General features: G+C 58.7%; 2 protein-coding genes across 2 annotated transcripts; one reads left to right on the forward strand and one right to left on the reverse strand.

The window, feature by feature from the left end:
* LOC104301317 (nyctalopin-like) lies at positions 1-1,384 on the reverse strand. Its single transcript, XM_009901689.2, has one exon. It carries the CDS (start codon positions 1,382-1,384, stop codon positions 95-97), a length of 1,290 nt encoding a protein of 429 aa, XP_009899991.2. The 3' UTR covers positions 1-94.
* Positions 1,385-11,529: 10,145 nt separating this feature from the next.
* On the forward strand, positions 11,530-12,668 carry AGTR2 (angiotensin II receptor type 2). The gene has a single exon (XM_009901690.2). The coding sequence runs from the start codon at positions 11,530-11,532 to the stop codon at positions 12,661-12,663; it is 1,134 nt and encodes a 377-aa protein (XP_009899992.2). The 3' UTR covers positions 12,664-12,668.
* The last annotated feature ends 877 nt before the right edge of the window (positions 12,669-13,545 follow it).

The raw sequence follows: 13,545 nt of genomic DNA on the forward strand, positions 1-13,545 counted from the left end.
TCCTTCTGTTTCCATACAAACCCCACCCGTGGTGAGAAACAGAGAGCAAGGGCCGGGGGGGGGAACCCACCAGCAGTAAATCTCTATTTAAACATCACCAAAACGTGGCCAGGGAGGAGTCCCAGCCCCTGGGCAGCCACCACACGTGGCAGAGGAGCGCCAACAGGACCACCTCGCTGGCGAGGGGAGGGGGCCCTGGAGCCAGGCTGGTGCCAGCCACCCGGCACTTGTCTTCGCTTGCCGGCTCAGGTGGCACTGCACAGCCTGCCGGGTCCCCCGGCCGGAGGGCATCCAGAGGCAGGGAGCTGTTGGGGCCGGGGAAGGCGCAGGGCAGCCCTTGGACAGCTCCCCGGCGCCCGGCCGTCCGCCGCCAGAACCACAGCATCCCGCAGTCGCATCGCCAGGGGTTGTGGGCCAGCAGGACGCGCTTCAGCTTGGGCAGCTCTGCCAGCAGCCCCGCGGGGAGGGAGCTCAGGTTGTTCCTGCCCAGGTGAAGGAAGTGCAGCTGGTGTAAGTCCAGGAAAGCAGAGCCCGAGACGGAGGAGATCCGGTTGTTGTTCAGGTACAGGCTCCTCAAGCTCGGGAGGCGCCTGAAGGCGCAGCCCACGGCGCTGATCCTGTTGGCTTCCAGGTGCATGGTCCTGAGCCGGATCAAGCCCTCGAAAAGCTCATTAGGCAAATCGGCCACGAAGTTGTGCCCTAAATTTAACACTCCCAGCCTGAGCAGCCGGCTGAAGGCGCCGCTCTGGATGATCCAGATCCGGTTCTTCCGGAGATTCAGGTCGCTGAGGGCCCCCAGGTCCTTCAGGGAGTCCCTGCCGATGGCTTCGATGTGGTTGCCCTCCAGGGACAGCCTGCTGAGGCTGGAGAGGTTGTGGAAGGCCTGGGGCACGTAGCGCATGTTGTTGGAGGCCAGGTCGAGCCTCTCCAGGGAGGGCAGGTGGGAGAAGAGCAGAGGGTGGACTTCGAAGATGTTGCAGTGGGAGAGGTCCAGGCTGACGAGGTTCGGGAGCCCCCTGAAGGTGTTGGCGTGCAGGTAGGTGAGGCGTGAGTTCCTGCTGAGGTGCAGCTCCCGCAGCCTGCCCAGAGCCTGGAAGGTGCCCGGCGACAGGAAGGTCAGGTTGTTGCCGTCCAGCCAGAGGCTGTGCAGGGAGGTCAGGTTCTGGAAGGTGCCGGCGCCGAGCATCCGCAGGTAGTTGTTGGAGAGGTTGAGAGAGGTGGTGGAGGCTGCGAGCTCCGCGGGGAGGGCCCGCAGCCCGGCCCTGCTGCAGCGGATGACCTCCTGGGGAGCGCAGCTGCACATGCTGGGGCAGGACTCAGACAGGTTGGGGCTCAGCCCAGCCTCCGCTGCACAGGTGAATGCAAAGGTGACAAGCAAGAACATGACCGGCAGCCTGCCGAGAGGAGAGAAGGGGGCGAGAAAGAGAGGCTGTACCTTGCGGCGAGGCGAGCTGCCGGCATGGCAGGGCGCTGGGGGCACGCCGAGAGGCGATCCGCCGGCCCTGCCCGCAGCACGCCCCGGGGGCACCCAGGCTCCGGGCACGGGAAAGCCGATTAGGAGCCGCCGGCTCTGCCGGGATTTGCAGGGAGCTTGGGACAGCTCCGGGCTGAGCGGCAGCTCCGCGGCTCCCTGAGCAAAAGGAGGTCAGAGCCAGGTGCGGGTCAGGCTCTTCTACTCAGCAACAAGTGATAGGCTGAGGGGAAGTGACCTCAGGTTGTCCCACGGGAGGTTCAGGTTGGAGCTGGTCCTTGAGGTCCCTTCCAACCCTACCAATTCTATGATTCTGTTGAGGGACTTTTGAGGGGGTCAGGGAGGGATAGGACTGGGGGGGATGGAGCAGAACTAGAAGTGGGGAGATTGAGATTGGCTGTGAGGAAGAAGTTGTTCCCCATGAGGTTGGTGAGAGCCTGGCACAGGCTGCCCAGGGAGGTGGTGGAAGCCTCCTGCCTGGAGGTGTTTGCAGCCAGGCTGGAGGTGGCTGTGAGCAACCTGCTGTAGTGTGAGGTGTCCCTGGCCATGGCAGGGGGTTGGGACTGGCTGAGCCTTGAGGTCCCTTCCAGCCCTGACAATTCCATGATTCTATTCTCTGGAAGGGTTCTCCAAGCCTGGCACAGGCTGCCCAGGGAGGTGGTTAAATCCCCATCCCTGGAGGTGTTTCAGAGAGGCAGAGATGTGGTGTGAGGGAGGCCACTGGAACTTTCCACTGGCTGGGGCTTCAGCAAAGGCAGTGGCACCTGGGGGTGGGGGCTGGCACCAGGGCTGGCACCCTGGGGTGACTGCACTTGGGGCAGGTGCCCTGGGGGTGGGATGGTGGCTGGCACCCTGGGGTGACTGCACTTGGGGCAGGTGCCCTGGGGTGGGATGAGGGCTGGTACCCTGGGTTGGCTGCACAGGGATGAGATGGGGGCTGGATGCTAAGCAAAGCAGGATGGTGGCTGAGCCCTGAGCACAGCCCTGTCAATTGCAGGCTGCTTTGCAGCTAAATGAGAGAGTGCCAGGAGCTGTGCAAGCCTCCCACTCCCTGCCACCTGAGAGTGTGTGGGGGAGAGCTGTGTCCTGGTGGAGTCTCTCCTGGGATGACTACAAGTGGCAAAAGCTGCAGAGCACCCCAAGGGCACACTGCCCTCCCCAGGGTGCAGCCTGTCTCCAGCACACCTGAGGATGCCACCAACCAGCTGGAGGTGGGCTGAGGTCTCTAAAGCCCATGTCCTCAGGCTGTTCCCTGCTTTGCATCCCATAGTCAGAGAGCAAAGGAAAAGTGCAGGCAGGGAGGTGAGGGATGCTGCTGGCAGCCAGGGGTCAGCAATCTGCAATCCTCTGGCCAAGAGGACTCAGACCCAGGCTGGCAGCTGAGGACTCAGACCCAGGCTGGCAGCTGAGGATTCAGACCCAGCCTGGTAGCTGAGGACTCAGACCCAGGCTGGCAGCAGAGGACTCAGACCCAGCCTGGCAGCTGAGGATTCAGACCCAGCCTGGCATCTGAGGACTCAGACCCAGCCTGGCATCTGAGGACTCAGACCCAGCCTGGCAGCTGAGGACTCAGACCCAGCCTGGCAGCTGAGGACTCAGACCCAGGCTGGCTACAACCTCCCTGCAGGGAGTTGGAGAGAGCAAGAAGGTCTCCCCTGAGCCTCCTCTTCTCCAGGCTAAGCAACCCCAGCTCCCTCAGCCTCTCCTCCCAGGGCTGTGCTCCAGACCCCTCCCCAGCTTTGTTGCCCTTCTCTGGACACCTTCCAGCAGCTCAACATCTTTCCTAAACTGAGGAGCCCAGAACTGGACACAGGACTCAAGGTGTGGCCTAACCAGTGCTGAGCACAGGGCACAATGACCTCCCTGCTCCTGCTGGCCACACTGTTCCTGATGCAGGCCAGGGACTGATGATTGATGATTGAGTTGCTCTGTGCCTGCCAGGGATGGGCTCAGTTCTTCCTGGTTTTGTGGCTCAGGATGGAGATGGATTGCTACTCTGGTGTCCTGAGCTTGGTGCCTGGCTGGGACTCCAGCACTGCTGTCACATTCTGGCCTTTGTTTAAGCCCAGTCTCTGCTGCTCCTTGATTTGATACTGGAACTTTCCAGGGACTGGAAGCATGCAGCTCTTGGAGCTCATCACTGCCAGATGTTGCTCAGCTGGACTAAAGCAGAGTGATGCAACAGGAACACACAAATGAACAGGCTCACAGGATGCTGGAGCTGCCCTCAGAGCTTGTGGAGCCTCCTTCTCCAGAGGTTTTCAGGCTTGGCTGTGTCCTTGGGTGACCTGCCCTGGGTGATCTGGCTCTGGCAGGGGGGTTGGGCTGGGTGATCTCTGGAGGTCCCTTCAGCCTCTACCATTGTGTTGTTGTGTGACTCTGGGATCTGCAAAGCTGCTCCTTCTGACAGCTGGATGTAGGATCCTGTTGTGATCTGGGGGAGCAGAGCTCAGCTGCCATAAAAGCTCTGCTTTGGCCATTGCAGCATCCAGGAGGGTTGGGCTCTGTGCCTGCTGTGGGCAAAGCCTGGTGCTTGGTGGTTAATCTTTTTTCCAGGGCCATGGCTCAGAGCTGTGCAGCACTGGGGACTGGAGCCCTGACCATGGCCTGCTGTCTACAGCAGAGCCAGGGGTGCTGGGGGCCTGCAGCAGAGCTGCTCACTGCCTCTGACAGCAGTGGGTGCTGCCTGTTGCAGTCACTGCTCTGCTGCTTTCTTTGCTACTTTTAGTGACTTACAGCTGAGGAGTGAACAAACAATGTCATGCAGGGTAACCTCAGCCTTGGCAGGGCTCTTGCCTGGGCTCAGATAGGAAAAGCTCCCCAGGAGCCAGCACTGGTCCCTGGCAGCCCAGCAGGCAGCTGTGTGCTGAGCTGCAGCCAGAGCAGGGAGAGCAGCAGCACAGGGAGGGGATTCTGCCCCTCTGCTCTGCTCAGACCCCACCTGCAGCACTGCCTCCAGCTCTGGGCTCCAGCACAAGAAGGACCTGGAGCTGCTGGAGAGGGTCCAGAGGAGGCCACAGAGATGATCAGAGGGCTGCAGAACCTCCCCTGTGGGGACAGGCTGGGAGAGTTGGGGCTGTTCAGCCTGGAGGAGAGAAGGCTCCAGGAGCAGCCTTTCAGGTCCTGAAGGGCTCCAGGAGAGCTGGGGAGGGACTTTGGACAAGCGCTGGGAGTGCCAGGATGAGGAACAATGGCTTTGAGCTGGGAGAGGGGAGAGTGAGACTGGAGATGAGGAAGAAATTCTTTAGACTGAGGGTGGGGAGACATTGGCACAGGCTGCCCAGGGAGGCTGTGGCTGCCCTCTCACTGGAGATGTTCAAGCCAGGCTGGATGAGGCCTTGAGCAGCCTGGGCTGGTGGGAGGGGTCCCTGCCCATGGTGTGGGGGTTGGAACTGGATGAGCTTTGAGTTCCCTTCCAACCCAACCCATTCTGTGATCCCATCAAAGGTTTCTGCATGCAGGGGCTGGAAAGGCTGTCCCCCTTCCCTCCAAACTGCCTCTCCCACTCCAGACCTTGAAGTGCTTCAAACCCTGACTTATTCTAGGCTTGACTGGTCCACTGAATGGGACCAGAGCTCTCTGATGCTGTACTCTGCTGGCTCCTGCCTGGGTGGCCCTTGTGTTCACCACTGTGCTGCTGAGCAGTGGGGGAGCAGAGCTTCCCCCAGCCCTCCTCACTGCTTCCAAGGGAAATCTTGGCTCCAGGAAGGAAACTGAAACGCTGCCCAGGCTCTTCCCTGCAGCAAGGCTCATAGCTGTCCCTCCTGGCCGTGGCACAGGCTCTGGCTGTCAGGGCTGAGCACACTGCAGAGGCAGGGGAGGCTGTGCAGCCAAGGTCAGTGGAGAGGAAGGGCTGCAGTGGAAAGGGTGTGCTGTGATCAGCCAGCTGGAGAAACAGCCCCGTGAAGGCTCCAGGCTTGGGGCAGGCTGGCTGGGATCTGTCCAGCAGAACAAGACCTGGAGGTGGTGGTTGACAGCCAGCTGAGTATGAGCCACTCTGTGCCCAGGTGGGCAAGAAGGCCACCAGCAGCCTGGCCTGGAGCAGCAAGGGTGTGGCCAGCAGCAGCCTGGCCAGCAGGACCAGGACAGCAGGACCTGGACTCACACTGGGGAGGCCACACCTGGAGTCCTGGCTTCAGTTTTGGGGCCCTGGCTCCAAGAAGGACGTTGAGGAGCTGGAGCAGGTCCAGAGAAGGGCACAAGCTGGGGAAGGGTCTGGAGAGCAGGGCTGGGGAGGAGCAGCTGAGGGAGCTGGGGGGGGTTTAGTGTGGAGAAGAAGAGGCTGAGGGAGACCTCATTGCTCTCTGCAGCTCCCTGAGAGGAGATAACAACTCCCTCTCAGGCTGGCAAGGTCTAACCTCAAGAGCTGGCTCTGGCAGCCTGCTCAGAACACTCCAGCCCTGCCAGCAGCAGCTCCATGCAAAACCTGGAGTTCCTCAATCAGTCAGCTGAGGATTGGGTGGGTGCTTTGGTCTGGGTGGGATTGGGTGGGTGGGATTGGGTGGGTGGGTGCTTTGGGGTGGGGGGGGATTGGGTGGGTGGGTGCTTTGGGGTGAGGGGGATTGAGTGGGGGGGATTGGGTGGGTGGGTGCTTTGGGGTGGGGGGGGATTGGGTGGGTGGGTGCTTTGGGGTGGGTGCTTTGGGGTGAGGGGGATTGAGTGGGGGGGATTGGGTGGGTGGGTGCTTTGGGGTGGGGGGGGATTGGGTGGGTGGGTGCTTTGGGGTGGGTGCTTTGGGGTGAGGGGGATTGAGTGGGGGGGATTGGGTGGGGGGGTGCTTTGGGGTGGGTGGGATTGGGTGAGTGGGATTGAGTGGGATTGAGTGGGTGGGTGGGTGGGTGCTTTGGGGTGGGTGGGCACAATGACTTCCCTGCTCCTGCTGCCACACTGTTCCTGATGCAGGCCAGGATGCCCTTGGCCTTCTTGGCCCCCTGGGCACACCGCAGGCTCATGTTCAGCTGCCATCCACCAGCACCCCCAGGTCCCTCTCTGCCTGGCTGCTCTCAGCCCCTCTGCCCCCAGCCTGTAGCACTGCCTCTTGATGTTGTGGCCAATGTGCAGCACCTGGCATTTGGATGTGTTCAGTCTCATGCCCTTGGCCTCTGCCCATCTGCCCAGCTCCCTCTGCAGAGCTCTCCTACCCTCCAACAGCTCAACTCCTGCCCCCAGCTTGCTGTGATCTGCAAACTTACTGCTGATGGACTCCATCCCCTCCTGCAGATCATCAATAAAGCTATTGAACAGGCTGGGGCCCAGCACTGACCCCTGGGGGCCAGGACTAGTGCCTGTTCTGGAGGTGGAGCAGCAGAGTCTCAGCTCTTATCTGTGAGGATCAAAAGCACATCTGGAAAGGCAAACTCTGTCTCTATATCTAAACAATTTGAGTTTGTAATCTTTGCAAAATAAACATTCTCATGCATTTGGCTTCCCCCCCCACCCCAGAGCTTCCAGAGCAAGCCTGCCTGGTGGATGAAGGATGGAGCAGGATCTTTCAGCAGCTATTTTTGTGCAAGGCAGCTGGCACAGCAAGAGTTCCTGGCTGAGGGCTCCCTGCCACACACTCTTAGTAAGAAGTGGAATCAGAGCTGAGTGCTGACACCTCAGAGCCCCCACCTGAGAGCCAGCTGCACCCTGGACCCCGAGCAAGGTATGTAGGGGAAGATTGATAGCAAAGTGTGGGGTTCTCCTCCTCTGCAGCAGGGCTCTCTGCACTCCCACCTCCCACTGTGCTCCCACTGACCTGCTTGGTAGATGTTTTTTTGGCTGGACATTAGGAAACATTTTTTTTCAGGGCAAGAGTGGTCAGGGACTGGAATGTGCTGCCCAGGGAGGTGGTGGAGTCCCCAGGCCTGGCTGTGTTTCAAAGTGGTTTGGCTGTGGTGCTTGGGGCTATGGTTTAGGGGTGAGCCTTGCAGAGCAGGGCTCTGGGTTGGACCTGGTGATGCTGAGGGTCTCTTCCAACCTGAATGTTTCTGTGAGGCTGTGATGCTTGCTTTGAGGTAAGCACAGAGCCCTTGCAGTGTGTCCCTAGAAGGTACCTCCCCTGCCTCCTGCTTCTTGCCCAACACAGCTCTCCTGGCAGTGATTGCAGTGGGTGGGAACTGGATCCAAATCTTCATCTCGAGGCTTTTTGGTTAAGCCTTGACTTCTTTCAGCCCCCAGGCTATGATGGATGGTGCTGTTTCCTTGCCAAATGTCCTTTACTATTTGCTGAGTGCTTAGAATTCCAGTGGTTCCAAGGTATCTCCCCTCCTCCTCTCTCTGTTCCATGACAATGCCAAAGGAGAGAGGAATGAGTGGGAAGAAGAACGATAGAATCATTAAGGTTGGAAAAGATCTTTAGAGGTCTTTAGATCATCCAGTCCAGCCACCAGCCCAGCACCACCATGGCCATTAAATCATGTCCTGAAGTGCATGTCTACACATTGTTTTTAACCCAGTTCCTCCCCTTCCTTCCCTTTCTCTGCTTCCTTCCCTCCCCCTCCTCCCCTCTCCTTCCTCCCGTTCCCTACCTTCCTTCCTGCCCTTCCTTCCTTCCCTCCTTCCTCCTTTCCCCCCTCTTCCCTTCCCCCCTCTTCCCTTCCCAAACCTTCCCTTCCTAAACCTTCCCTTCCCAAACCTTCCCTTCCCAAACCTTCCCTTCCCTTCCCTTCCCTTCCCTTCCCAAACCTTCCCTTCCCTTCCCAAACCTTCCCTTCCCTTCCCAAACCTTCCCTTCCCTTCCCAAACCTTCCCTTCCCAAACCTTCCCTTCCCAAACCTTCCCTTCCCAAACCTTCCCTTCCCTTCCCAAACCTTCCCTTCCCAAACCTTCCCTTCCCAGACCTTCCCAAACCTCCCCTTCCCTTCTCTCGCTACCTTCTGCCCTTTTCCCCTTCCCTTTCTCCCCTCTTCTCTTCATCCCCTCTTCTCTTCATCCCTTCTTCTCTTCTGCCCTTTTCCCCTTCCCTTTCTCCCCTCCTCTCTTCATCCCTTCTTCTCTTCTGCCCTTTTTCCCTTCCCTTTCTCCCCTCTTCTCTTCATCCCTTCTCTTCTGCCCTTCTTCCCTTCCCTCTCTCCCTTCCTCCCTTCCTCCTGCCTGTGCTCTTGTTCCTCTCCCCTGGTTTCCTGCCCGTGCTCACGTGGCCGTGGCCAGGGGGTTTCTCCAGTGGTGTTGCTCACAGCAGCAGCAGCAGCAGGATCTGGCCAGCATTCACATTTGAGTTCTGGAGCTCTGTAGGTTAAAGCCTCCCAGTGGGAAAACAGGAGCTGGGAGGGAGCAGATTGCTGCTGGCGATACTGGCTGGAAGGAGAAGAGAGAAAGGAGCACAGGATCCTCGAGCTGCACCCAGGTGGCTGTGAGGCTGCAGAGGTAAGGTTGCTGTCTGCTCTGAGTTTGCATTGGTTTGATTCAATCTCTGGCATGAGGAAACATTTTGTCCCCCATCCAGAGTGGTCAGGGACTGGAATGTGCTGCCCAGGGAGGTGGTGGAGTCCCCAACCCTGGCTGTGTTTGGATGTGGTGCTTGGGGCTCTGGTTTAGGGGTGAGCCTTGCAGAGCAGGGCTCTGGGTTGGACTTGGTGATCCTGGGGGTCTCTTCCAACCTGAATGTTTCTGTGGGGCTGTGATTAAAATGTCTCACTGTGTCTCAAACAACAGCAGGGGTTTGCCAGGTCAGATGCAGCTTCCAAGCCAGCAGGGGTTCAGGTGCAAAGAGGGGAGGGGGGAGAGTGTTTGTGGGCGAGATGTTGTTCTCAGCCCTGCAGCTAGGATTTGTGCTGGTGTGGTCCCTCTGCGAGCAGCAAGTCAGACATGGAATGTTTGTGACTGAGCTCTGAGCCTGCAGCTTCTCTGGCTTAAAGTGACAGGTCCAGGGCAGAGAGCTAAGGGTGAAGTGAGGCTCCAGATACTCTCCTGAATCTTTCTTGTCCTCAAACCAAAAGCTTTCCTCTAGTTTAAGACCTCTTTGGTTAGAGAATGTGAGCTTAGGACTTTAAATATCAGCACTCAACAGAAATCAGCAACCTCAGGGAGGTTCAACAAGACCAAGGGCAAGGTCCTGCAGCTGGGGCAGGGCAATCCCAGGCACTGATAGAGGCTGGGCAGGGACTGGCTGGAGAGCAGCCCTGAAGAAAAGGCCTTGGGGGTGCTGGGGGAGGAGAAGCTCAAGAGGAGCCAGCAGGGAGCACTTGCAGCCCAGAGAGCCAAGCAGAGCCTGGGCTGCAGCAAGAGAAGTGTGGCCAGCAGGGCCAGGGAGGGGATTCTGCCCCTCTGCTCCACTCTGCTGAGACCACAGCTGGAGCTCTGGGGCCAGTTCTGGAGCCTCTGTGCCAGGAAGGATCTGGAGGGGCTGGAAGGTGTCCAGAGAAGGGCCATGAGGAGGAGCAGAGGGCTGGAGCTGCTCTGCCATGGAGACAGCCTGAGGGAGTTGGGGTTGTGCAGGCTGGAGAGGAGAAGGCTCTGAGCAGACCTAATTGTGGCCTTCCAGGATCTGAAGGGGGCTACAAGAAAGCTGGGGAGGGACTTCTGAGGGTGTCAGGGAGTGATAGGACTGGGGGGGAGGGAGCAGAACTGGAAGTGGGGAGATTGAGATTGGATGTGAGGAAGAAGTTGTTCCCCAGGAGGGTGGTGAGAGCCTGGCACAGGCTGCCCAGGGAGGTGGTGGAAGCCTCATCCCTGGAGGTGTTTGCAGCCAGGCTGGCCGTGGCTGTGAGCAACCTGCTGCAGTGTGAGGTGTCCCTGCCCATGGCAGGGGGGTTGGGGCTGGCTGATCCTTGAGGTCCCTTCCAGCCCTGACACTTCCATGATTCTGAGTGTTCTCCTGTGGGATTCTCATTCTTTCAGACCATACAAGGCACATTAAATGATGCTAATCACTCAATTCAAAGCAGCACATCTCATGCTTTGCATTGAGCAGGTGATGATAAACCCTGGCACACTGAACTGTCAGCCCAGGACCCTCTGTGTGAAGTGATGAGTTGCCTTGTCTTGAGTGAGAGGTCACTACCCAGCTCTGTTGGCTCAATCAGAATTGGTCTTAGGGTTCCTTGAGAACACTTCAGTGCCTGGCTGGTTCCATAAGGACTTAGCTAACAAAGGAATTGTCTCCTTCTCTTCTGTGAAACAGAATTCTTCCTTATTGACTGTAAAGTCTCCAAGTTTGAGACTTAGAGTGCACAGATGAGCCTCTGAAGAGGCACAACAGCAGCCCTGTCTCTTAGCTCTCCTCTTTTAGCTGCTTTGGAGCTCCCTTTTACCCTGCTGAACCCCAGACCCTGATGCTTCCAGCTGAGTGTCAAAGCCTGCTTCTAAATCCTGCAGGAACCAAGCTCCCCACTCTCTGCTGCTTGCATTGAAGATGTTTCTGTCACTCTTCTGCCTAAAAGCAGCCAGGAGGGCAGAAGATGCAGGTTTGCAGGACTCTGGCAGTAAATGGCATTTTGCAAGGAGCCTTCAAGTGTCTTTTCTTCAGCCCCTTGAGTTAAGGGTTGAGATAAATAAAGACCAGTCAAAGCTGCTTTTCCTGACAGCCTTGTTGAAAGGCTGCTGTCATGCCTGTGAAGTCCCAGGGGACCTTCAGGTGTGAAGTGCCTGTTCCCCACTGGCAAGTGTTTGCCTGTCTGCAGTACTTTGACTGTGCAAAGTGCTGGCAATGGTCTGAGAAAGCCCAGAGAAGGATCACAAGGAGCCTCAGCGCTGCTTTTGGTCACATAAGTTCCCAAAGCATCTCCAGCTCCTGGCTCCGTGATCTCTCTGCACTCTCTGTAACCACAGATGGAACCCAGCTGCTCCCTTCCTTGCCAGGCTAATTAGGCAGGGCTGTGACCTCCCGAGGGCTAATTGTCTCCTGTCAGAGGGAAGGGGCAGAGGAGCCCAGGAGGGCTGCCTGGGCTTTCAGCACTCCCCTCTCTCACAGCAGTATAAAGGGGTTTTGGGCTCCCGTGTCTGCGTGGCTCCAAAGGCGGCTGCAGGGCACGTGTCTCACGCTCAGTTCTCCCTTCTGCAGGTGAGCCATGTGACGGAGGAGTGCTGCTGGCACATGAGCCTCCTGCAGAGCCTCCCTCGCCACCAGCACCACCATGCAGAGCAACTTCTCCCTGGCCTCCGGCGGGGAAACCCTCCGAGCCCTCCCTACCGCAGCGTTCAACGCCTCGTCGGGGCCGCGCTCCGCGGCTCCCTGCCCGCTCACCTCCTCGGACTACCAGTTCTCCCTCATCCCAGCCCTCTTCTCTGCCTTCTTCCTCCTGGGCTCGGTGGGCAACAGCGTGGTGGTGGCGGCGCTGTGTCGCCGCGGCGGCCCCGGGACGGCGGCCAACGTCTACATCTGCAACCTGGCGGCGGCGGATCTGCTGTGCCTCGCCACCCTCCCCTTCTGGGCCACCTACTACGCCCAGGGCTACGACTGGCTCTTTGGGGCCCTCATGTGCAAGGTCTGCGGCTCGGTGCTCTGCCTCAACATGTTTGCCAGCATCTTCTTCATCACCTGCATGAGCGTGGAGCGGTACCGCGCCGTGGCCCAGCCGCTGCGCTCGCAGCGCAGGACTCCGCAGCAGGCTCGCTCGGTAGCCCTGGGGCTGTGGCTCCTGGCCTGCCTGGCCTCCCTCCCGACCTTCTATTTCCGGGACACTCGCCACGTCCGGAGCCTGGGGGTCGATGCCTGCGTCATGGCCTTTCCCCAGGAGGCTTATGCCAGGTGGTCTGTGGCCACAGCCCTGCTGAAAACCGCCCTGGGCTTCCTCGTGCCCCTGGCGGTGATCACCGCCTGCTACCTGCGCATCAGGAGGCACCTCCTGCGGGCGCGAAACTTCGGGGAAAGCCGGCAGAGGAGGGACAAAGTGCTCAAGCTGGTGGCTGCCGTGGTGGTGGCCTTCTTGGTCTCCTGGCTGCCCTTCCACGTGTTGACCTTTCTGGACGCCATGGCCCACCTGAGGGTCATCGAGAGCTGCGAGGTGACCGGCGCCATCGACACGGCCCTGCCCTTCGGCATCTGCATGGCGCTCTCCAACAGCTGCACCAACCCCCTGCTCTACTGCTTCGTCGGCAACCAGTTCCGGGAGAGGCTCCACCGCCTGTTCAAGAGACGAGTTTCTCGGCTCAGCAGCCACCAAGAGAGCTCTTCCTGGAGGAGGGGAAGCTGCCCCAGGGCTGCTGAGACCCCCCCGGGCAGGGGAGAGGGCCCCGAGTCACAGCATCACAGGAGCACAGGGTGTTAGGGGCTGGAAGGAGACCATCCAGTCTGAGCCCCCTGCCAGAGCAGGAGCAGAGAATCCAGCACAGGTCACACAGGAACACATCCAGATGGGTCCTGGCTGTAGGCACTGGGGCCTGGGGTGGGGTGGTGGCAGTGCAGCTGGCTGTCCCTGCAGAGGTGACACTCCTGCCTCCTCTTCTCTTTGCTGTGTGCCCAGCTGTTTGAAGGGGAAGAAGACTTTTCTCTCATCCCTGGGGGTTTGTTCTTCCTTCCTTTCCGCAGCAAGCGCTCAAGTTTGACACAGAGGGAAGATCCTGGCCAATAAATACATTGGTGGCTTTTGAAACAGAAGCTTGTGTGTGGCTGAGATCAGCAGAGTGGAACAGAAAGGCAAAGTACACCAATAGACCAACTGGCCTGGTCCAGCTGGGGATGTCCCTGCAGGGAGGTTGGACTGGATGACCTTTGCAGCTCCCTTCCAACCTGGACCATTCTATGTCTCTATGACCTTTGGATGCCGGGGTGGGTGCTGAGCATCATCTCCTAAGCTGATTTTCTATCAGAGATTCTCACCAGAGAAGGTGCAAATAAAGCAGTGCAGCTACTTCTGTACTTCCCTGTAAGCACAGATTTGGTTTACCTTTGTTTCATATGGGTTTGTATTTATTTATCTATATTCAATAGCTGGGCAGATAGGTCCCACATAAAATGCATCAGCTACACCTCCTGCTTGCTTGGGCTTGGGATCCTGAGAACAGGAGGAGACCTGGCTCTGCAAACTGCTGGAGGCAGGAGAGTGTTCCTGAGGGAGGTACACACAGAGCCAACCCTCCCACCCTCTGCTGGGGAAAGGCCCACTGGACAGGACCAGAAGTGATCCACTGGACAGGACCAGAAGTGCTCC

The sequence above is a fragment of the Dryobates pubescens genome, chromosome 18 (assembly GCF_014839835.1).
Source record: "Dryobates pubescens isolate bDryPub1 chromosome 18, bDryPub1.pri, whole genome shotgun sequence".
Lineage (NCBI taxonomy): Eukaryota > Metazoa > Chordata > Aves > Piciformes > Picidae > Dryobates > Dryobates pubescens.

What these genes read in the sequence shown, in the direction of transcription:
- LOC104301317 (XM_009901689.2), bottom strand. Translation starts at nt 1,384, where the DNA reads ATGTTCTTGCTTGTCACCTTTGCATTCACCTGTGCAGCGGAGGCTGGG.
- AGTR2 (XM_009901690.2), top strand. Translation starts at nt 11,530, where the DNA reads ATGCAGAGCAACTTCTCCCTGGCCTCCGGCGGGGAAACCCTCCGAGCC.